This window comes from Perissodus microlepis, chromosome 13 (assembly GCF_051167445.1).
Source record: "Perissodus microlepis isolate ML-2025 ecotype Zambia chromosome 13, ASM5116744v1, whole genome shotgun sequence".
NCBI classification, from domain to species: domain Eukaryota; kingdom Metazoa; phylum Chordata; class Actinopteri; order Cichliformes; family Cichlidae; genus Perissodus; species Perissodus microlepis.
Window position 1 is genome coordinate 9,870,535 of NC_140473.1, and position 23,730 is coordinate 9,894,264.

The 23,730-nt window shown below is 39.7% G+C and overlaps 1 protein-coding gene across 6 annotated transcripts; it reads right to left on the minus strand.

Annotated features, from left to right (window-relative positions):
• Positions 1–298: 298 nt before the first annotated feature.
• Positions 299–23,212, minus strand: LOC146374689 (uncharacterized). 6 transcript variants are annotated; one of them, XM_084948641.1, is made up of 46 exons: positions 22,542–23,212; positions 19,206–19,344; positions 18,969–19,117; positions 18,713–18,845; positions 18,561–18,628; positions 18,390–18,453; positions 18,076–18,119; positions 17,891–17,969; positions 16,385–16,533; positions 16,129–16,261; positions 15,977–16,044; positions 15,806–15,869; positions 15,483–15,526; positions 15,298–15,376; positions 13,792–13,940; positions 13,536–13,668; positions 13,384–13,451; positions 13,213–13,276; positions 12,887–12,930; positions 12,702–12,780; positions 11,196–11,344; positions 10,940–11,072; positions 10,788–10,855; positions 10,617–10,680; positions 10,294–10,337; positions 10,109–10,187; positions 8,603–8,751; positions 8,347–8,479; positions 8,195–8,262; positions 8,024–8,087; positions 7,707–7,750; positions 7,522–7,600; positions 6,016–6,164; positions 5,760–5,892; positions 5,608–5,675; positions 5,437–5,500; positions 4,979–5,046; positions 4,115–4,178; positions 3,918–3,961; positions 2,818–2,937; positions 2,587–2,724; positions 2,295–2,499; positions 1,930–2,058; positions 1,500–1,601; positions 1,234–1,296; positions 299–1,008 (listed from the first exon to the last, which is right to left on the minus strand). In XM_084948641.1, exons 1-46 carry the CDS (start codon positions 22,550–22,552, stop codon positions 871–873), a joined length of 4,320 nt encoding a protein of 1,439 aa, XP_084804767.1. In that variant the 5' UTR covers positions 22,553–23,212; the 3' UTR covers positions 299–870. The 6 variants fall into 6 exon arrangements, 5 of the variants coding, with proteins under 5 accessions (XP_084804767.1, XP_084804765.1, XP_084804768.1 ...); XM_084948639.1 differs by lacking the exon at positions 22,542–23,212 and adding an exon at positions 21,951–22,286; XM_084948642.1 differs by lacking the exons at positions 3,918–3,961; positions 4,115–4,178; positions 22,542–23,212 and adding an exon at positions 21,951–22,285.
• Positions 23,213–23,730: the final 518 nt, after the last annotated feature.

Genomic DNA, 23,730 nt, shown 5'->3' on the forward strand with positions numbered 1-23,730 from the left:
CACTTCTGAATGCTTATAAAATAACAACAGGAAAGTTTTGTTATGTCCCAGTCAAAGTCCAGACTTTAATCAGATTGAGATGCTGTGGTACAACCTTAAACAAGCTCTTCATAGTCAAAAACCCTCCAGTGTGGCTGAATTAAAATAACACTGCAATGGAGTGTGGATTGTGTTGATTCTTGCTGCCACTCTGCTCATTATTTAAATACCAAAAATGAAAATCTTTGGTAATTATTATATACCAAGTGCTTCTGCAAGAACAATCACAGAGTTAAATGAGAGACATTTACTAGTTCAGTTTCTTATACACCTTTTATTATTTCAACACTCTAGTACAGTATTAATGACCTTTCTCCTGCTGTTCCAAGTCACACGTAGCTGACTGATATTGCAATCAATCAGATTAAAATGAACAAAAGAAAAAATGGAAGAAAAAAAAAAAGTTAAACTGTATTTCATGGGTTAAAAATGAGTGAAAACATTTAGGAAAGTTTCTAAAATTGAGCCACATGGAGTGTGCTTTTTTATCTCTGACATTCAACATGAATCCATCAGAAGTACACGTAGCATCACAGTTCCTCCTCCTCAGGACAGCAGCAGGTTAACAACAGTTACAAAGTGACGACCTACACCGGGAAACTGATTTGAATAGTTAGATTTTAAAATCATGATTTCATGTTTCATTTCCAAATCCAATACAAACTGAAATAGCTGGGATTCATGATGTGGCCTCTTCCATATATTAACTTTGCACGTTAACAGTTACCCAACATAATATTACACAGTACATCAAATCATTTCATTAAGCAGATGCAACAAGACAGATTTGCAAAGGCTTCTGTGACTTTTGTAACTTTTCTCTTGTGACTATCAGACAGTTTGATTTTCCTGGCGAGATGCTTTTTGTGTGCTGAATATCTGAGTCCACTCTTCAAGCTCTGCCTTCACGGCACTGGCATCAGGTCGGTCTTCTGGTTTCTCAGACAGCAATGAGTTAATAATTTGCTTCTGTTTACAAACAAGGAAAAATACAGTATATGTGTAATGTCTTGTGCAGTGAAACCTCTGATAAATAATAAATATATTTAAAAAATGTATATGTTGTGTCCAGACAACTCAGCAATCAAAGAGGACCTTTTATAACTGAGTAAACCACTTAATGTAAGTTTTATCACTATTCTGCTGATGACCATCCTGTGAAAACTTAAGCACAGTATGAATATGGTAATTTACCTCTTTGGTAAAAGTCACTGAAAACTCTTCGGGGAACCTCTGCCTTCTGACGCCAGGCCAAATCTGGTGTTAATGAAGTGATTAAAGAACGAAGAGGGCGTTAGTTTATACAATAATTGTTCCAATTACACTTGTTTGAAGAATGAAAATATTTAAAACACACAAAAAAGCTTTGCCAGAAGAAACCAGCTACAGGTGCCTAGTTATTGGTATATAATAACTCCATGCATATGCACAATGGTTAAAATGACTGCAGTGAATCTCACCTTTGCTCTTTCTGAGCCAGTAGAAAGTTTCCAAAGGAGTTCAAAGAATATCAGCCCCAAAGCAAACATGTCCACTTTTCTGTCGTACTTCCTCTCAGTCTTCTGTGATAGACAAACAGACAAAGGACAAATGTATCTGATGTATCTGATGTCATATTTTTCTCAATCATTGTGCTAAATGTTACAGTTATGCTTGAATTCAACAAATCTTTTCATCTTTCAGTTTTATTGCTTAAATGTGAGGGTCAAATAAAATTCTGCAGGAAAAAAAAGCTGATGATTTTACAGCTCTCACCACTAAAGAGAGGTGAGACTGAGCTTTGTTAAGTGTGAAAGGCTCACATGTAGTACTTAGGCCATTTATAAAATCCTATTTATTAACCAATGAAACACAAGAAGTAAACATTATTGTCAGTATAGACCATCTCACTTGTTCAGGAGCCATGTAAGAAGGAGTTCCTTTGCACACTGTTCTCTCTTCATCATCATCATCACTGGTGACCAGACCAAAGTCCCCAATCTTCACTTCTCCTTTCACTCCAAACATGATGTTTGCAGGCTTTGCATTCAAAAGGAAAACAAAACACAACAAATAAACCTCTGACTCATACATTTACTGCCTGCATATCTGTTGATAATCAATATGGCATCTGTTATGTGTCTCAGGGTGCCTAAAGATCCTTGTCATAGTAAACCAGAGGACACTTTAAGGGGTTACACACCTGATTTTATATGTACTGTCCAATTTCAGCAGAACAATTTTATTTTGTCTTGAAATTCGCTGCATTGTCTCACCTTAAGGTCTCTGTGGATGTGGTTCTCGGAGTGAATATACTCGACTCCACAAACTATTTCTTGAGCAATTCTCAGACTTTCTTCTCTTCGCTTGGAGTCTTGTTCACTCTCTTTATTCTTCTCATCAATCCAGTCTCTCAGTGTGTTTTTGGCACATAACTCCATCTGAATATACAGGAACTTTGACTCTGAGTTACCTTCATGGCTAAAAATGTAAAAACAGCAAAAAGTGATGTAAATATTTAACTTTTTAACAGAAAATTAATATTAAAAGTAGGTCCACAGGACTCACTGTGAAGAAGCGTAACTGTCATAACTGTCATCTCTAAGGTCCCACTCGTATCCAGTATCCTGCATCCAGAACGTGTAATATCTAACAATGTTACGGTGGAAGAGGTCTGATAATGTTCTCACCTCTCGAAGAGATTTTCTGAAACACAATAAGAAAAGCGTCAGTACAGAAAGTGCACAAGTACTGTACATATAACACTGAATGCTGTAATCCTACTGTGGCATACTTAACTCTTCATAGCAGCCGACCTTCACAGCATATTCTTTCTTCAACTGTTTATGTCTTACTTTGTAAACAGAACCAAAGGCCCCCTTACCAAGACGCTCCAAAGGTTCAAATTCTGAAGTAAACCTGTGGACAGCAACACTATTATTTATGCAAAAATGCAATAAAATTAATTGATCAAATACAGAAAGCTCCTATCAACTTGTTCAAAATCCTAGATGGCAGCATGTGTGTGTGTGTGTGTGTGTGTGTGTGTGTGTGTGTGTGTGTGTGTGTGTGTGTGTGTGTGTGTGTGCTGACTGAGTGACTGAGGTATTTCTGAAAACTACCAATGATTTTGGCAGGTTTTTCTGCACGGCACAGTTACTTGACACTTACCCTTGGCTTACATTAAAATTTTTACTTAGACTGTGATCATTAGATTGCTGCTGAAGCTAAAAAAGCTCTCCAAGTTGACGTCAAGCTATGTCCAGCTGCTCCATAAGCAACAACTGTTTCCGATTCTGGATTTACCCTTCTAAAGGATCTCTTGTTTCTCATACACACAAGGTGGACTTGCATAAATGACCCCAGAGGTCTGCGCTACTGTCACTTTTTGGCCATGAAAGCTCTGAAACTGCCTGATGGGCCCAAACCCATCATGGAAAGGAAAATGTTTTCTTTCTTGTGTCCCATTTGACTGAACTGCTTTTCCTTTGTACTTTCGTTTATTTATTTATTTTTTACTTTATAGAACTTAATCACTGAGTATGTTTCTGTTTACTAATAACATTGTCACTCAAAACAAAACATTGAAAAAAAATCGACTGGATTGTTTTTAGCGGCACTGACTTGAATTTAATTAATTTTTCTGCATGAACTCCGAGGAAGGAAAGAATATATAAATGATATTGCACCTTTATGACTTGGGCTTTTTTTTTGAATCTGTAGTGAAAGCCATCACAGAGGCTAAGACTCCTTTTCAGTGCTCTTAAATTATAATACTGTATGCCATGGACCATGTCCAGCTAATGGGACACAGACATTAAGTCATTACCTATCCCCATTCTCTTCTCCTTTGTGGACTTGCCCTTTATTAAAGTGGTTTAAAAGTTCTTGTTGAGTACCTGACAGATGTGCTAGTCTCAGACCCAGAAGATACAGAGGATGCCTAAAATGCATAAACAAGTATTTGGTTTTTACAGCAAAAATTTGACATAATGGTAAAACATAAACATGGTTCTGCTCCTATTGTTGTTTACTATTGTTCTATTACTATTAATGTATTACTGTTGTTATTACTTTGAATTATGTTAGAACAGACCTGGGAATTAGAAGGGTTTGAGGAGTTACTTGGAGTGTTTTGTGATGATGATTCACTGTTGTTCCTAGAAAAATGATACAATTGCTTCATAGCCTGCACTGTACACAATGCTGTAAGCATGTTTATATATTTATAATTAGTGATGGGTTTCGATAATCGTTTTTCTGATTAAAATTGATTTTAGCTTGAATAAAGCGATATCGATTAATTAAATCCTGAATAGATTTTTAAATATAAATGTATTTTGCCAGAAATGCCAGAATCTCAGGTTAAACCTCACAAAACGATCTCAAAAACCACCAAATGGCTAAAACAATAAACGAGAGCAGGTAAACGGATTCCACACAAATATGTAAACACAAAGCGCTGACCCGATGCATCAGAATCTGTGAGATGTTGACTTTCTCACCCAACGACACATACACAGACACGCCGTCGGGGATGAAAGTCGACAGCTCACAGATTCTGAATGTTGAGGTTCGTCTCTCTTCAACCAAAATTGATTGAACCAGCAGCAAAAGAAGATCACATTTTGCTTCACATAAACATCATTAATTCCCTCTTACTTGTGCTGTTTTGTTTCCACCACGATAAAATCACATGTCCTGCACAGCTCTCTCTCAGTGTACTTCAAGAACAGATTCCCATCGAAAATCTCTGTTTTCTGCATTATTTGCTTGCTTATTACCCACCAGTCTACCATTGTTTACAACGCTGTCGGCCGCTGTTTTTTTATGATTTATGACAAGAACGCCTCATTTCTACAGTTGGGACCTTGTGAATCCGAATCGAATCAACTCTAGAAATCGGTGATGATATCAAGCTCTAGTTATAATACTGTCCTGGTGTCAGTAAGTGCCTTACTGTGTAACTGATGATGGTAATGATTCAGGTGGAGCACCATCTTCCGATGCTGTTGACCTGATGAACACCTAAAACACACAGCAAAATCATTTATTTTATGCATATTTCCCCCAAAGGGAAGCCATTGTTGAGTACCTGACAGATGTGTTAGTCTCAGACTCAGGTGATATAAAGGATGCCTAAAATGCATAAATAAGTATTTGTTGTTACAGCAAAATTTGTCATCACGGTAAAACACAAACATGGTTCTGCTACTACTGCTGTTTACTGTTGTAAGTCAGAGTTGCCAATAATATCTTCTAGATGCACAATCGCAAAGTGTACTTTGCATTACTTGAATATTTACAAAAGAGTTTATTATTCTTTTTTAAAACATTTGTTTTTATTGTTATGATGATGATGATGATGATGATGATGATTATTGTTATTATTATTATTTTCATTATGATAGGACAGACCTGGGACGTAGAAGGGTTTGATGAGTTATTTGCAGTGTATTGTGATGATGATTCACTGTTGTCCCTAGAAAAAGATGATAGATACATTTACTGTACAGCCTGCACTGTACACGCTACTGAAAGCGTTACTATATAGTTATAATGCTGTTGTGGTGTCAATGAGTGCCTTACTGTATAACTAATGGTGCCAACGATACAAGTGAAGCACCATCTTCAGATGCTGCTGGCCTGATGGACACCTAAAACACACAGCAAAATCATTTATTTTGTGCATATTTCACCCAAAGGGAAGCATTTAATTAAGATGAAATATATGAAAATACCTTGATGTCCCAGTCTGGCTGTTCCTGAAGAGCAGAGCAGGCTAACTCTGCTGCTTTCTGTTTGGCTTCCATGACGGTCTTCCCTTCACCCACAGGATAGTCCTTGTTGTCAATTATTAATTTGTAGAAAAAACTGTGTTGTGAAAAAATGGGAATGTTTTAGGTCATTACATTGACAGTTTAATATTGTTGAACATCAGTCCGGTGTTGGTGTCTGAAGATTCAACTGAAATTACAGAGTTTGACGTATACTCACTGAGGAATATGAGAGGGGCCATCTTTCTTCACTTCAACATATGAGTGGGAACGTTTGGTTTTCTGACAGTAGTGGTTGACAAGGCCTATGAAATTTGTCTCTGTAAAGCTAAGAACCATCTGAACTGAAGCTTCTGCTGCATTGTTTCTCTGTCAAGATAACAAGAAATACATCAGAGAGACAATTGCCCCAGGTTGGTTTTTCATTTCTCTCAAGCATGTTCTAGTTAGGCAAAACTAAACCAATTCTTCATTCACTTTGAGGTACAGAACTGCACCCCTGCACAGAAGACTCCACCCCCCCACCCCCAACGACTGGGTGGTGACACTATCACTAATGTGAGGAGATCCCTTGGCAGGATCAATACCCACAAAGCCCCAGGTCCTGGTAACATCCCTGGACAAGCACTGAGAGACTGCGCTGTGGATCTCACAGATGTCTTCACAGACATCTTTAATACATCACTGAGCCAGGTTGTCGTTCCTACGTGCCTCAAAGACTCCACCATCATTCCTGTACCAAAGAAGTTGTCTTTAACGACCATCCTGTCGCACTCACCTCCATCATTATGAAGTGCTTTGAAAGGTTACTCATGCATCAAATCAAGACCTCTCTTCCCCCCAACCTGGATCCATACCAGTTCGCATACCGGTCAAACCGCTCAACCGATGATGCAATTTCATCTGCCCTTCACTCAGCCCTCACACATCTGGACACTAAAGACTCATACATTACAATGCTGTTCATAGACTTCAGTTCAGCATTCAACATTCCCCAGAAACTGATTCACAAACTGGATCTGCTGGGCATCACCACCTCGCTGTGTAACTGGCTGCTGGGTTTCCTGACAGGAAGACAGCAGACAGTACGGGTCGGCAACAACACTTCCAGCACTAAAACACTGAACACTGGGGTTCCTTAAGGATGTGTGGTGAGCCCCCTTCTCTTCACTCTGCTGACGCACGACTGCACACCATCACATAGATCAAACCTATTCATCAAATTGGCAGATGACACAACTGTGGTAGGTCACATCAGCAACAATGATGAGACCTACAACAGGAGTAAAGTTAACAATCCGGCCTAGTATTGCAGCAAGAGATGCTCTATAGAGTTGAAGTCTGATAAAAATCTGCAGGCAAATACAAAGTTGTTTAGGCATGAAGGTGAAAAGCAGTGTCTTGCACATGATTGTACATCATTTATATTAAAGCCTTGCACCAAAGGCTTTTCATACCTTGACTCGCTTGATGTGTTCCTTGTATTGTTTTCAATGCTCTCATTTTCAACAGCATTGTTAGGGAATAAAGTGAAGATATTTTATAGATTTTAAATGTGGAAAAGTCCTGACTCTGAATATAACATCAGCCTCGCATCTTTCCACTGATGAGAGAAGATTAATGATAGTCACTAGTGTCGCATTGCTTTTTTAAAATTTAGTAGGCTAAATGTCGTTTAATCTTTGAGTATCATAGTTTTTACTAAATATTTTGAGAAATGACAAACCTGGTCTGTGGATGGGTTTGATGACTCTTCGAATATTACATCTGTAGTCAGGCCCTGCGATGAGGACTCAATGGACTCCCTTAGGGAAAAGAAGAGGGACATCGTTAGCATGCTATGTTCTTAGTCATAAACCTCTGTGGTCCTCTTTTATAAAACTGGTTTAAAATGAAGTTCTTGTTGAGTACCTGACAGATGTGTTAGTCTCAGACTCAGGTGATATAAAGGATGCCTAAAATGCATAAATAAGTATTTGTTGTTACAGCAAAATTTGTCATCACGGTAAAACACAAACATGGTTCTGCTACTACTGCTGTTTACTGTTGTAAGTCAGAGTTGCCAATAATATCTTCTAGATGCACAATCGCAAAGTGTACTTTGCATTACTTGAATATTTACAAAAGAGTTTATTATTCTTTTTTAAAACATTTGTTTTTATTGTTATGATGATGATGATGATGATGATTATTGTTATTATTATTATTTTCATTATGATAGGACAGACCTGGGACGTAGAAGGGTTTGATGAGTTATTTGCAGTGTATTGTGATGATGATTCACTGTTGTCCCTAGAAAAAGATGATAGATACATTTACTGTACAGCCTGCACTGTACACACTACTGAAAGCGTTATTATATAGTTATAATGCTGTTGTGGTGTCAGTGAGTGCCTTACTGTATAACTAATGGTGCCAACGATACAAGTGAAGCACCATCTTCAGATGCTGTTGGCCTGATGGACACCTAAAACACACAGCAAAATCATTTATTTTGTGCATATTTCACCCAAAGGGAAGCATTTAATTAAGATGAAATATATGAAAATACCTTGCTGTCCCAGTCTGGCTGTTCCTGAAGAGCAGAGCAGGCTAACTCTGCTGCTTTCTGTTTGGCTTCCATGACGGTCTTCCCTTCACCCACAGGATAGTCCTTGTTGTCAATTACTAATTTGTAGAAAAAACTGTGTTGTGAAAAAATGGGAATGTTTTAGGTCATTACATTGACAGTTTAATATTGTTGAACATCAGTCCGGTGTTGGTGTCTGAAGATTCAACTGAAATTACAGAGTTTGACGTATACTCACTGAGGAATATGAGAGGGGCCATCTTTCTTCACTTCAACATATGAGTGGGAACGTTTGGTTTTCTGACAGTAGTGGTTGACAAGGCCTATGAAATTTGTCTCTGTAAAGCTAAGAACCATCTGAACTGAAGCTTCTGCTGCATTGTTTCTCTGTCAAGATAACAAGAAATACATCAGAGAGACAATTGCCCCAGGTTGGTTTTTCATTTCTCTCAAGCATGTTCTAGTTAGGCAAAACTAAACCAATTCTTCATTCACTTTGAGGTACAGAACTGCACCCCTGCACAGAAGACTCCACCCCCCCACCCCCAACGACTGGGTGGTGACACTATCACTAATGTGAGGAGATCCCTTGGCAGGATCAATACCCACAAAGCCCCAGGTCCTGGTAACATCCCTGGACTAGCACTGAGAGACTGCGCTGTGGATCTCACAGATGTCTTCACAGACATCTTTAATACATCACTGAGCCAGGTTGTCGTTCCTACGTGCCTCAAAGACTCCACCATCATTCCTGTACCAAAGAAGTTGTCTTTAACGACCATCCTGTCGCACTCACCTCCATCATTATGAAGTGCTTTGAAAGGTTACTCATGCATCAAATCAAGACCTCTCTTCCCCCCAACCTGGATCCATACCAGTTCGCATACCGGTCAAACCGCTCAACCGATGATGCAATTTCATCTGCCCTTCACTCAGCCCTCACACATCTGGACACTAAAGACTCATACATTACAATGCTGTTCATAGACTTCAGTTCAGCATTCAACATTCCCCAGAAACTCATTCACAAACTGGATCTGCTGGGCATCACCACCTCGCTGTGTAACTGGCTGCTGGGTTTCCTGACAGGAAGACAGCAGACAGTACGGGTCGGCAACAACACTTCCAGCACTAAAACACTGAACACTGGGGTTCCTTAAGGATGTGTGGTGAGCCCCCTTCTCTTCACTCTGCTGACGCACGACTGCACACCATCACATAGATCAAACCTATTCATCAAATTTGCAGATGACACAACTGTGGTAGGTCACATCAGCAACAATGATGAGACCTACAACAGGAGTAAAGTTAACAATCCGGCCTAGTATTGCAGCAAGAGATGCTCTATAGAGTTGAAGTCTGATAAAAATCTGCAGGCAAATACAAAGTTGTTTAGGCATGAAGGTGAAAAGCAGTGTCTTGCACATGATTGTACATCATTTATATTAAAGCCTTGCACCAAAGGCTTTTCATACCTTGACTCGCTTGATGTGTTCCTTGTATTGTTTTCAATGCTCTCATTTTCAACAGCATTGTTAGGGAATAAAGTGAAGATATTTTATAGATTTTAAATGTGGAAAAGTCCTGACTCTGAATATAACATCAACTTCGCATCTTTCCACTGATGAGAGAAGATTAACGATAGTCACTAGTGTCGCATTGCTTTTTTAAAATTTAGTAGGCTAAATGTCGTTTAATCTTTGAGTATCATAGTTTTTACTAAATATTTTGAGAAATGACAAACCTGGTCTGTGGATGGGTTTGATGACTCTTCGAATATTACATCTGTAGTCAGGCCCTGCGATGAGGACTCAATGGACTCCCTTAGGGAAAAGAAGAGGGACATCGTTAGCATGCTATGTTCTTAGTCATAAACCTCTGTGGTCCTCTTTTATAAAACTGGTTTAAAATGAAGTTCTTGTTGAGTACCTGACAGATGTGTTAGTCTCAGACTCAGGTGATATAAAGGATGCCTAAAATGCATAAATAAGTATTTGTTGTTACAGCAAAATTTGTCATCACGGTAAAACACAAACATGGTTCTGCTACTACTGCTGTTTACTGTTGTAAGTCAGAGTTGCCAATAATATCTTCTAGATGCACAATCGCAAAGTGTACTTTGCATTACTTGAATATTTACAAAAGAGTTTATTATTCTTTTTTAAAACATTTGTTTTTATTGTTATGATGATGATGATGATGATGATGATGATTATTGTTATTATTATTATTTTCATTATGATAGGACAGACCTGGGACGTAGAAGGGTTTGATGAGTTATTTGCAGTGTATTGTGATGATGATTCACTGTTGTCCCTAGAAAAAGATGATAGATACATTTACTGTACAGCCTGCACTGTACACACTACTGAAAGCGTTATTATATAGTTATAATGCTGTTGTGGTGTCAGTGAGTGCCTTACTGTATAACTAATGGTGCCAACGATACAAGTGAAGCACCATCTTCAGATGCTGTTGACCTGATGGACACCTAAAACACACAGCAAAATCATTTATTTTGTGCATATTTCACCCAAAGGGAAGCATTTAATTAAGATGAAATATATGAAAATACCTTGCTGTCCCAGTCTGGCTGTTCCTGAAGAGCAGAGCAGGCTAACTCTGCTGCTTTCTGTTTGGCTTCCATGACGGTCTTCCCTTCACCCACAGGATAGTCCTTGTTGTCAATTATTAATTTGTAGAAAAAACTGTGTTGTGAAAAAATGGGAATGTTTTAGGTCATTACATTGACAGTTTAATATTGTTGAACATCAGTCCGGTGTTGGTGTCTGAAGATTCAACTGAAATTACAGAGTTTGACGTATACTCACTGAGGAATATGAGAGGGGCCATCTTTCTTCACTTCAACATATGAGTGGGAACGTTTGGTTTTCTGACAGTAGTGGTTGACAAGGCCTATGAAATTTGTCTCTGTAAAGCTAAGAACCATCTGAACTGAAGCTTCTGCTGCATTGTTTCTCTGTCAAGATAACAAGAAATACATCAGAGAGACAATTGCCCCAGGTTGGTTTTTCATTTCTCTCAAGCATGTTCTAGTTAGGCAAAACTAAACCAATTCTTCATTCACTTTGAGGTACAGAACTGCACCCCTGCACAGAAGACTCCACCCCCCCACCCCCAACGACTGGGTGGTGACACTATCACTAATGTGAGGAGATCCCTTGGCAGGATCAATACCCACAAAGCCCCAGGTCCTGGTAACATCCCTGGACAAGCACTGAGAGACTGCGCTGTGGATCTCACAGATGTCTTCACAGACATCTTTAATACATCACTGAGCCAGGTTGTCGTTCCTACGTGCCTCAAAGACTCCACCATCATTCCTGTACCAAAGAAGTTGTCTTTAACGACCATCCTGTCGCACTCACCTCCATCATTATGAAGTGCTTTGAAAGGTTACTCATGCATCAAATCAAGACCTCTCTTCCCCCCAACCTGGATCCATACCAGTTCGCATACCGGTCCATCCGCTCAACCGATGATGCAATTTCATCTGCCCTTCACTCAGCCCTCACACATCTGGACACTAAAGACTCATACATTACAATGCTGTTCATAGACTTCAGTTCAGCATTCAACATTCCCCAGAAACTCATTCACAAACTGGATCTGCTGGGCATCACCACCTCGCTGTGTAACTGGCTGCTGGGTTTCCTGACAGGAAGACAGCAGACAGTACGGGTCGGCAACAACACTTCCAGCACTAAAACACTGAACACTGGGGTTCCTTAAGGATGTGTGGTGAGCCCCCTTCTCTTCACTCTGCTGACGCACAACTGCACACCATCACATAGATCAAACCTATTCATCAAATTTGCAGATGACACAACTGTGGTAGGTCACATCAGCAACAATGATGAGACCTACAACAGGAGTAAAGTTAACAATCCGGCCTAGTATTGCAGCAAGAGATGCTCTATAGAGTTGAAGTCTGATAAAAATCTGCAGGCAAATACAAAGTTGTTTAGGCATGAAGGTGAAAAGCAGTGTCTTGCACATGATTGTACATCATTTATATTAAAGCCTTGCACCAAAGGCTTTTCATACCTTGACTCGCTTGATGTGTTCCTTGTATTGTTTTCAATGCTCTCATTTTCAACAGCATTGTTGGGGAATAAAGTGAAGATATTTTATAGATTTTAAATGTGGAAAAGTCCTGACTCTGAATATAACATCAGCCTCGCATCTTTCCACTGATGAGAGAAGATTAATGATAGTCACTAGTGTCGCATTGCTTTTTTAAAATTTAGTAGGCTAAATGTCGTTTAATCTTTGAGTATCATAGTTTTTACTAAATATTTTGAGAAATGACAAACCTGGTCTGTGGATGGGTTTGATGACTCTTCGAATATTACATCTGTAGTCAGGCCCTGCGATGAGGACTCAATGGACTCCCTTAGGGAAAAGAAGAGGGACATCGTTAGCATGCTATGTTCTTAGTCATAAACCTCTGTGGTCCTCTTTTATAAAACTGGTTTAAAATGAAGTTCTTGTTGAGTACCTGACAGATGTGTTAGTCTCAGACTCAGGTGATATAAAGGATGCCTAAAATGCATAAATAAGTATTTGTTGTTACAGCAAAATTTGTCATCACGGTAAAACACAAACATGGTTCTGCTACTACTGCTGTTTACTGTTGTAAGTCAGAGTTGCCAATAATATCTTCTAGATGCACAATCGCAAAGTGTACTTTGCATTACTTGAATATTTACAAAAGAGTTTATTATTCTTTTTTAAAACATTTGTTTTTATTGTTATGATGATGATGATGATGATGATGATGATGATTATTGTTATTATTATTATTTTCATTATGATAGGACAGACCTGGGACGTAGAAGGGTTTGATGAGTTATTTGCAGTGTATTGTGATGATGATTCACTGTTGTCCCTAGAAAAAGATGATAGATACATTTACTGTACAGCCTGCACTGTACACACTACTGAAAGCGTTATTATATAGTTATAATGCTGTTGTGGTGTCAGTGAGTGCCTTACTGTATAACTAATGGTGCCAACGATACAAGTGAAGCACCATCTTCAGATGCTGTTGGCCTGATGGACACCTAAAACACACAGCAAAATCATTTATTTTGTGCATATTTCACCCAAAGGGAAGCATTTAATTAAGATGAAATATATGAAAATACCTTGCTGTCCCAGTCTGGCTGTTCCTGAAGAGCAGAGCAGGCTAACTCTGCTGCTTTCTGTTTGGCTTCCATGACGGTCTTCCCTTCACCCACAGGATAGTCCTTGTTGTCAATTATTAATTTGTAGAAAAAACTGTGTTGTGAAAAAATGGGAATGTTTTAGGTCATTACATTGACAGTTTAATATTGTTGAACATCAGTCCGGTGTTGGTGTCTGAAGATTCAACTGAAATTACAGAGTTTGACGTATACTCACTGAGGAATATGAGAGGGGCCATCTTTCTTCACTTCAACATATGAGTGGGAACGTTTGGTTTTCTGACAGTAGTGGTTGACAAGGCCTATGAAATTTGTCTCTGTAAAGCTAAGAACCATCTGAACTGAAGCTTCTGCTGCATTGTTTCTCTGTCAAGATAACAAGAAATACATCAGAGAGACAATTGCCCCAGGTTGGTTTTTCATTTCTCTCAAGCATGTTCTAGTTAGGCAAAACTAAACCAATTCTTCATTCACTTTGAGGTACAGAACTGCACCCCTGCACAGAAGACTCCACCCCCCCACCCCCAACGACTGGGTGGTGACACTATCACTAATGTGAGGAGATCCCTTGGCAGGATCAATACCCACAAAGCCCCAGGTCCTGGTAACATCCCTGGACAAGCACTGAGAGACTGCGCTGTGGATCTCACAGATGTCTTCACAGACATCTTTAATACATCACTGAGCCAGGTTGTCGTTCCTACGTGCCTCAAAGACTCCACCATCATTCCTGTACCAAAGAAGTTGTCTTTAACGACCATCCTGTCGCACTCACCTCCATCATTATGAAGTGCTTTGAAAGGTTACTCATGCATCAAATCAAGACCTCTCTTCCCCCCAACCTGGATCCATACCAGTTCGCATACCGGTCCATCCGCTCAACCAATGATGCAATTTCATCTGCCCTTCACTCAGCCCTCACACATCTGGACACTAAAGACTCATACATTACAATGCTGTTCATAGACTTCAGTTCAGCATTCAACATTCCCCAGAAACTCATTCACAAACTGGATCTGTTGGGCATCACCACCTCGCTGTGTAACTGGCTGCTGGGTTTCCTGACAGGAAGACAGCAGACAGTACGGGTCGGCAACAACACTTCCAGCACTAAAACACTGAACACTGGGGTTCCTTAAGGATGTGTGGTGAGCCCCCTTCTCTTCACTCTGCTGACGCACGACTGCACACCATCACATAGATCAAACCTATTCATCAAATTTGCAGATGACACAACTGTGGTAGGTCACATCAGCAACAATGATGAGACCTACAACAGGAGTAAAGTTAACAATCCGGCCTAGTATTGCAGCAAGAGATGCTCTATAGAGTTGAAGTCTGATAAAAATCTGCAGGCAAATACAAAGTTGTTTAGGCATGAAGGTGAAAAGCAGTGTCTTGCACATGATTGTACATCATTTATATTAAAGCCTTGCACCAAAGGCTTTTCATACCTTGACTCGCTTGATGTGTTCCTTGTATTGTTTTCAATGCTCTCATTTTCAACAGCATTGTTGGGGAATAAAGTGAAGATATTTTATAGATTTTAAATGTGGAAAAGTCCTGACTCTGAATATAACATCAGCCTCGCATCTTTCCACTGATGAGAGAAGATTAACGATAGTCACTAGTGTCGCATTGCTTTTTTAAAATTTAGTAGGCTAAATGTCGTTTAATCTTTGAGTATCATAGTTTTTACTAAATATTTTGAGAAATGACAAACCTGGTCTGTGGATGGGTTTGATGACTCTTCGAATATTACATCTGTAGTCAGGCCCTGCGATGAGGACTCAATGGACTCCCTTAGGGAAAAGAAGAGGGACATCGTTAGCATGCTATGTTCTTAGTCATAAACCTCTGTGGTCCTCTTTTATAAAACTGGTTTAAAATGAAGTTCTTGTTGAGTACCTGACAGATGTGTTAGTCTCAGACTCAGGTGATATAAAGGATGCCTAAAATGCATAAATAAGTATTTGTTGTTACAGCAAAATTTGTCATCACGGTAAAACACAAACATGGTTCTGCTACTACTGCTGTTTACTGTTGTAAGTCAGAGTTGCCAATAATATCTTCTAGATGCACAATCGCAAAGTGTACTTTGCATTACTTGAATATTTACAAAAGAGTTTATTATTCTTTTTTAAAACATTTGTTTTTATTGTTATGATGATGATGATGATGATGATGATGATTATTGTTATTATTATTATTTTCATTATGATAGGACAGACCTGGGACGTAGAAGGGTTTGATGAGTTATTTGCAGTGTATTGTGATGATGATTCACTGTTGTCCCTAGAAAAAGATGATAGATACATTTACTGTACAGCCTGCACTGTACACACTACTGAAAGCGTTATTATATAGTTATAATGCTGTTGTGGTGTCAGTGAGTGCCTTACTGTATAACTAATGGTGCCAACGATACAAGTGAAGCACCATCTTCAGATGCTGTTGACCTGATGGACACCTAAAACACACAGCAAAATCATTTATTTTGTGCATATTTCACCCAAAGGGAAGCATTTAATTAAGATGAAATATATGAAAATACCTTGCTGTCCCAGTCTGGCTGTTCCTGAAGAGCAGAGCAGGCTAACTCTGCTGCTTTCTGTTTGGCTTCCATGACGGTCTTCCCTTCACCCACAGGATAGTCCTTGTTGTCAATTATTAATTTGTAGAAAAAACTGTGTTGTGAAAAAATGGGAATGTTTTAGGTCATTACATTGACAGTTTAATATTGTTGAACATCAGTCCGGTGTTGGTGTCTGAAGATTCAACTGAAATTACAGAGTTTGACGTATACTCACTGAGGAATATGAGAGGGGCCATCTTTCTTCACTTCAACATATGAGTGGGAACGTTTGGTTTTCTGACAGTAGTGGTTGACAAGGCCTATGAAATTTGTCTCTGTAAAGCTAAGAACCATCTGAACTGAAGCTTCTGCTGCATTGTTTCTCTGTCAAGATAACAAGAAATACATCAGAGAGACAATTGCCCCAGGTTGGTTTTTCATTTCTCTCAAGCATGTTCTAGTTAGGCAAAACTAAACCAATTCTTCATTCACTTTGAGGTACAGAACTGCACCCCTGCACAGAAGACTCCACCCCCCCACCCCCAACGACTGGGTGGTGACACTATCACTAATGTGAGGAGATCCCTTGGCAGGATCAATACCCACAAAGCCCCAGGTCCTGGTAACATCCCTGGACAAGCACTGAGAGACTGCGCTGTGGATCTCACAGATGTCTTCACAGACATCTTTAATACATCACTGAGCCAGGTTGTCGTTCCTACGTGCCTCAAAGACTCCACCATCATTCCTGTACCAAAGAAGTTGTCTTTAACGACCATCCTGTCGCACTCACCTCCATCATTATGAAGTGCTTTGAAAGGTTACTCATGCATCAAATCAAGACCTCTCTTCCCCCCAACCTGGATCCATACCAGTTCGCATACCGGTCCATCCGCTCAACCGATGATGCAATTTCATCTGCCCTTCACTCAGCCCTCACACATCTGGACACTAAAGACTCATACATTACAATGCTGTTCATAGACTTCAGTTCAGCATTCAACATTCCCCAGAAACTCATTCACAAACTGGATCTGCTGGGCATCACCACCTCGCTGTGTAACTGGCTGCTGGGTTTCCTGACAGGAAGACAGCAGACAGTACGGGTCGGCAACAACACTTCCAGCACTAAAACACTGAACACTGGGGTTCCTTAAGGATGTGTGGTGAGCCCCCTTCTCTTCACTCTGCTGACGCACGACTGCACACCATCACATAGATCAAACCTATTCATCAAATTTGCAGATGACACAACTGTGGTAGGTCACATCAGCAACAATGATGAGACCTACAACAGGAGTAAAGTTAACAATCCGGCCTAGTATTGCAGCAAGAGATGCTCTATAGAGTTGAAGTCTGATAAAAATCTGCAGGCAAATACAAAGTTGTTTAGGCATGAAGGTGAAAAGCAGTGTCTTGCACATGATTGTACATCATTTATATTAAAGCCTTGCACCAAAGGCTTTTCATACCTTGACTCGCTTGATGTGTTCCTTGTATTGTTTTCAATGCTCTCATTTTCAACAGCATTGTTGGGGAATAAAGTGAAGATATTTTATAGATTTTAAATGTGGAAAAGTCCTGACTCTGAATATAACATCAGCCTCGCATCTTTCCACTGATGAGAGAAGATTAATGATAGTCACTAGTGTCGCATTGCTTTTTTAAAATTTAGTAGGCTAAATGTCGTTTAATCTTTGAGTATCATAGTTTTTACTAAATATTTTGAGAAATGACAAACCTGGTCTGTGGATGGGTTTGATGACTCTTCGAATATTACATCTGTAGTCAGGCCCTGCGATGAGGACTCAATGGACTCCCTTAGGGAAAAGAAGAGGGACATCGTTAGCATGCTATGTTCTTAGTCATAAACCTCTGTGGTCCTCTTTTATAAAACTGGTTTAAAATGAAGTTCTTGTTGAGTACCTGACAGATGTGTTAGTCTCAGACTCAGGTGATATAAAGGATGCCTAAAATGCATAAATAAGTATTTGTTGTTACAGCAAAATTTGTCATCACGGTAAAACACAAACATGGTTCTGCTACTACTGCTGTTTACTGTTGTAAGTCAGAGTTGCCAATAATATCTTCTAGATGCACAATCGCAAAGTGTACTTTGCATTACTTGAATATTTACAAAAGAGTTTATTATTCTTTTTTAAAACATTTGTTTTTATTGTTATGATGATGATGATGATGATTATTGTTATTATTATTATTTTCATTATGATAGGACAGACCTGGGACGTAGAAGGGTTTGATGAGTTATTTGCAGTGTATTGTGATGATGATTCACTGTTGTCCCTAGAAAAAGATGATAGATACATTTACTGTACAGCCTGCACTGTACACACTACTGAAAGCGTTATTATATAGTTATAATGCTGTTGTGGTGTCAGTGAGTGCCTTACTGTATAACTAATGGTGCCAACGATACAAGTGAAGCACCATCTTCAGATGCTGTTGGCCTGATGGACACCTAAAACACACAGCAAAATCATTTATTTTGTGCATATTTCACCCAAAGGGAAGCATTTAATTAAGATGAAATATATGAAAATACCTTGCTGTCCCAGTCTGGCTGTTCCTGAAGAGCAGAGCAGGCTAACTCTGCTGCTTTCTGTTTGGCTTCCATGACGGTCTTCCCTTCACCCACAGGATAGTCCTTGTTGTCAATTATTAATTTGTAGAAAAAACTGTGTTGTGAAAAAATGGGAATGTTTTAGGTCATTACATTGACAGTTTAATATTGTTGAACATCAGTCCGGTGTTGGTGTCTGAAGATTCAACTGAAATTACAGAGTTTGACGTATACTCACTGAGGAATATGAGAGGGGCCATCTTTCTTCACTTCAACATATGAGTGGGAACGTTTGGTTTTCTGACAGTAGTGGTTGACAAGGCCTATGAAATTTGTCTCTGTAAAGCTAAGAACCATCTGAACTGAAGTTTCTGCTGCATTTTTTCTCTGTCAAGATAACAAGAAATACATCAGAGAGACAATTGACCCAGGTTGGTTTTTCATTTCTCTCAACCAAAATCAAACATTATCTTACAGATTCCACCGAGTCCTGATGACCAAGCTGAGACAGGCTTTGCAGAGCATTTTTTGCTGCATTTTGCTTTGCTTCCGTCTTGGTCTTCCCCTCACCACTGGGGTAGGCTTTACCATCTATGACTGCCCTCAGGTAGAATCTGTAAAGACATGAGAGTTTTGTTATATACTGCTCAAAAAAAATTAAAGGAACAATTTGAAAACACATCAGGTCTCAAAGGGAAATTAATCATGCTGCATATTTATACTGATGTGGACTGGGTAAGATGTTAAGAATGAGAGGATGCCACATCATTTAATAAAAAAGAAAATTATCAAGCTACAGAGGGTTGAATTCATAGATACACAGAAAATTAAAGTGAAAAAATAATGCAACCAGCTAGTGAACTTTGCTGAACTTTTGCAGCAACTCATAATGGTACTTAGTAGTTTGTATGGCCCCCACATGCTTTTATGCATGAACAACATCATGCTCCTAATTATACAACGGCTGGTGTACTTTGGGATCTCCTCTCAGATGTGGACTAGGGCATCAGATCTCTGAGCTCCTGGAGAGTTTTAGGTGCAACCTGGCGGTGACAGATGGACCAAAACATAATGTCCCAGAGGTGTTCTACTGGAGCGTGGGGGCCAGTCAATCCATTCCTTCCTTCTACAGGAACTACATGCATGCTCTCACCATATGAAAGATTGTAGTGCACCAGTAAGAACCCAGGACACACTGCACCAGTGTAGGGTTTGACAGTGGGTCCACAGATTTCATCTCCATACCTAATATACTCCTAAAATAACTGCCTGTCTCCTAGAATCTCTTCCATGCTCTTGAGACTGTGCTGGGAGACACAGGAAACCTTCTGGCAATGGCACGTATTGATGTGCCAGCATGAAGGAGTTGGACTACCTGTGGAACTTCTGTACGATCCAGGTATCGCCTCATGCTACAGGAGGGAGGTTGAACGTCTGGTGTCCTGGTGCAGCCACAACAACCTGGTGCTGAATGCCCAGAAGACAGTGGAGATTATTGTGGACTTCAGGAAGCACACAGCCTCACTCCCCCCCATCATCCTGACTGACACCCTTATCACCTCTGTGGACTCATTCCGCTTCCTGGGTACCACCATCACCCAGGACCTGAAGTGGGAGCCCACCATCACCTCCGTCATTAAGAAAGCCCAGCAAAGGGATGTACTTCCTGAGGCAGCTGAAGAAATTCAACCTGCCAACACGGACGATGATGCAATTCTACACCGCAATCATCGAGTCCATCCTCACCTCCTCCATCACCGTGTGGTATGCTGGAGCCACTATCAGGGACAAACAGAGACTGCAGCGTGTTGTGCGCTCTGCTGAGAAGGTGATTGGCTGCAGACTCCCATCTCTGCAGGACCTGTACACCTCCAGGACACTGGGGCGTGCAGCTCGGATCACAGCTGACCCTTCTCACCCTGGACACAGTCTGTTTGACCTGCTCTCCTCAGGCAGGAGGCTCCGGTCCATTCGCACCAGAACCTCTCGCCATAAGAACAGTTTCTTCCCCTCTGCTGTTGGACTCATGAACAATAACCATATGACTGTTCCCACCACTAACACATGACCCTACACTGTGTTCACTGCATCATTCCATGTTTGGCACTGATCACCACCTGCACTCATGTATACATCTATCTACTTAGCACTTTTAATTCTTATTCTTATGTCTATTTAAGCGTCACGTGACAGTATGTTTGCACTAAGTACCGCAGCAATTTCCTAATGTTGTAAACCTGCTCAACATTTGGCAATAAAACCCTTTCTGATTTCTGATTCTGATGCTACCAGTTGTGAAACTCACCCTAGCAAAATGCAAAACTAGTGAGAAAAGGGTTAGAAAAAATGAGGAGGACAAACACCAATTAGTTAAACTGAAGGAATGTGTCAGTGTCCTCCACGTGTAAAACCATTCCTGTTTTGGGGCTTGAGTCATTGTTGTCCCTCTAGAGGACCTGTAGTTAATTTCATTAACACCAAAGTAGCTGAAACTGATTAACAGCCCTCTTTGCTACTTAACTGACCAGATCAATAACTAGAAGTTTAACTCACTTGATGCTAAACTCTAATTAAAAATTGTTACTTTTTTGAGCACTGTACAAGCAAGATAACTTAACATGATCTTACAGGGCTCCAGGTACAATAAATGACATGAAAATGTTCACTACCATTTTCCGCCTCTTGGAAGCAATATATCTAATTGTGTGAAAAAACTGAAGCCCTGATTGCACAAATGCTTTCTTTTCTTTTGCCAGTAGATCAGCTGCCTGGCAGTTCAATCTTCAACATCTATTGCCAGTGTATCCACCATCCTTCTCCTCTCCACTGTCCCTCTGATGTACTCATTTGTAATACTGTCCTTCCTGGTCACTTCCCGTGAAATTCTTTGCATCTGCAACTCTGCCAACTCCAGCCCCTGTGCCCTCAACCACAGGATGTTTGTTGGCAATTTGTAAAAAAGTGCGTTGTAAAACAGTAAGAATGCTTATATATATATGTATATTGACTCAATCTTTTTTCCATTTTGTGCAACGTTGTATTCTTTTTGTATTGTTTTTCCAAAATATCGTTTTCTATCTTAAAAACTGTTTATTACAACTTTATTATAAACTTGTGCACTGCCATTCTGACTGACACGCCTATGAGTATTTGACTTTGAAGCCCCACCAATACTAGTCCTTTCATTCGAGATTTAATATCAGAAAAGTGTTCAACTTACACTTTGTCATGGTCCGGTCCGTAAGAGTGGATTTCTTCGTAACTCACTTTATGCGTGTTTGCGTATTCGTTTAGTTTACCAACGTAGTTTTCAGTAGCCATCATTAATGACTCAGCAAGTTGCACAGAATTGTAAGAAGACCGTGAAAAGCTCAGGATCCTTATCTCTTCTGCCCTTCCTTCTTATTTCTGCGCCTGTCTTTGGACTGTCTCTGTGACCGCTTTCCAGTCAGGTGGTCTTGAGTATTTAGAGGTTTCAGGTTTCACACTGTGGTCAAGTGGGCGAAGTCACAGTCAAGCTAGCAGCACCGCCAGCAGCACCTACAATGTTGTTGCACTTTTCTTACACATATTACGGTACGGGTGTCGACTGACTTGGAAACACGAGAGTCTTCTGTATACTGGCATTTTTCACTATTTCACTTCTCAATCCACTTCAAGTTTTGAAATATATGACATAAGTCAAAGGTGATGCAAATATTTCACTGCATTCTATACATAGAAAGATAGACAAATACTGTATTGCTCCTGCCCCATAATGAAGAGTTATTCTACACTTTTACAGAGAGAACAATAGGAATGATTTCCTGACCTGTTCTTCATGGCTGAAAGGTTGAATCAGAAGGAGAAGGAGCTCTGCTGCTTTACAAGAGTGGAATGGAGCAGGTGTGATGAGTTGTCCATCATGGAGGGACGTTTGTTCAGTGACCTCTGACCTTCGCCGACTCAAACAAAGATGAAAATATTCAAAATACTGTAATTTTCTCTGAAACCGTTCAGTTCATTGGGCTGTGAGGGGGAGAGTGAAGAGTGAGGATTACCAAGAGTAATAATCCAGTGAAACATTTGCATCGCCTCTTACAGTTTCCTTGTAACATCAACTCAAAGTTGAGAATATTCAAACCACAGTACTGTAATTTGGGTAGAGTTTAGTATTAATTTTCTTTGAAAAGGTACAGTTCTTTGGACTGTGAGGCAGAGGAGGAAGAGTGAGGGTGATCCAGAGTAAGAATCCAGTGAAATATTAGCGTCTCCTCTTACAGTTTCCCTGTAATATCAGTTTAGAGTTGAGAATATTCAAAGTACAGTACTGTAATTCTCTCTGAAACCGTACTGTTCATTGGGCTGTGAGCCAGAGGAGCAAGAGTGAGGATGATCCAGAGTAAGAATCCAGTGAAATATTTGCGTCACCTTCAACAATTTTCTTGTAATAAAATGTAAAAAATACACAATATCACAAATACAGTACAGCAATTTTATTTAGTTGGGGATAAGGTTGGGTTGAACAGAAATGTACAGTATAGTGAGAAGACAATGCTTTGGAAATATATTGTCAACTCTTACCGAATTTGTAATTTTTAAAAAAAAAATTTCAATGTGTAGTGTAAGAATTATAAATTAATTTATGTCATATATATATATATATATATATATATAAACACATATATATATATATATATATGTGTGTGTGTGTGTGTGCGTGTGCGTGTGTGTATAAACATATATATATACATATAGCTGATATTTCGAAACTCGAAGTGGATTGAGAAGTAAAATAGTGAAAAATGCCAGTATACAGAGAAACTCCTGTTTCTAAGCCAGTCGGCACCCGTACCATAATATGCGTAAGAAAAGTGCAACAAGATTGTAGCAGTGTTGCCAACTTAGCGACTTTGTCGCTATATTTAGCGAGTTTTCAGACCCCTTAGCGACTTTTTTTCTAAAAGAAAGTCGCTAAAAAGGAGGAGCAGGGTTGGAATTGTGACATTAAAAAAAACAAT

Excerpts from the sequence above, each read along its gene's own strand:
- LOC146374689 (XM_084948639.1), bottom strand. The coding sequence starts at position 22,054 with ATGATGGCTACTGAAAACTACGTTGGTAAACTAAACGAATACGCAAAC. Across the intron at positions 13,277-13,383 it reads TTGGCACCATTAGTTATACA|GGACAACAGTGAATCATCAT; the intron begins GTAAGGCACTCA and ends ATCTTTTTCTAG. Across the intron at positions 5,501-5,607 it reads TTGGCACCATTAGTTATACA|GGACAACAGTGAATCATCAT; the intron begins GTAAGGCACTCA and ends ATCTTTTTCTAG.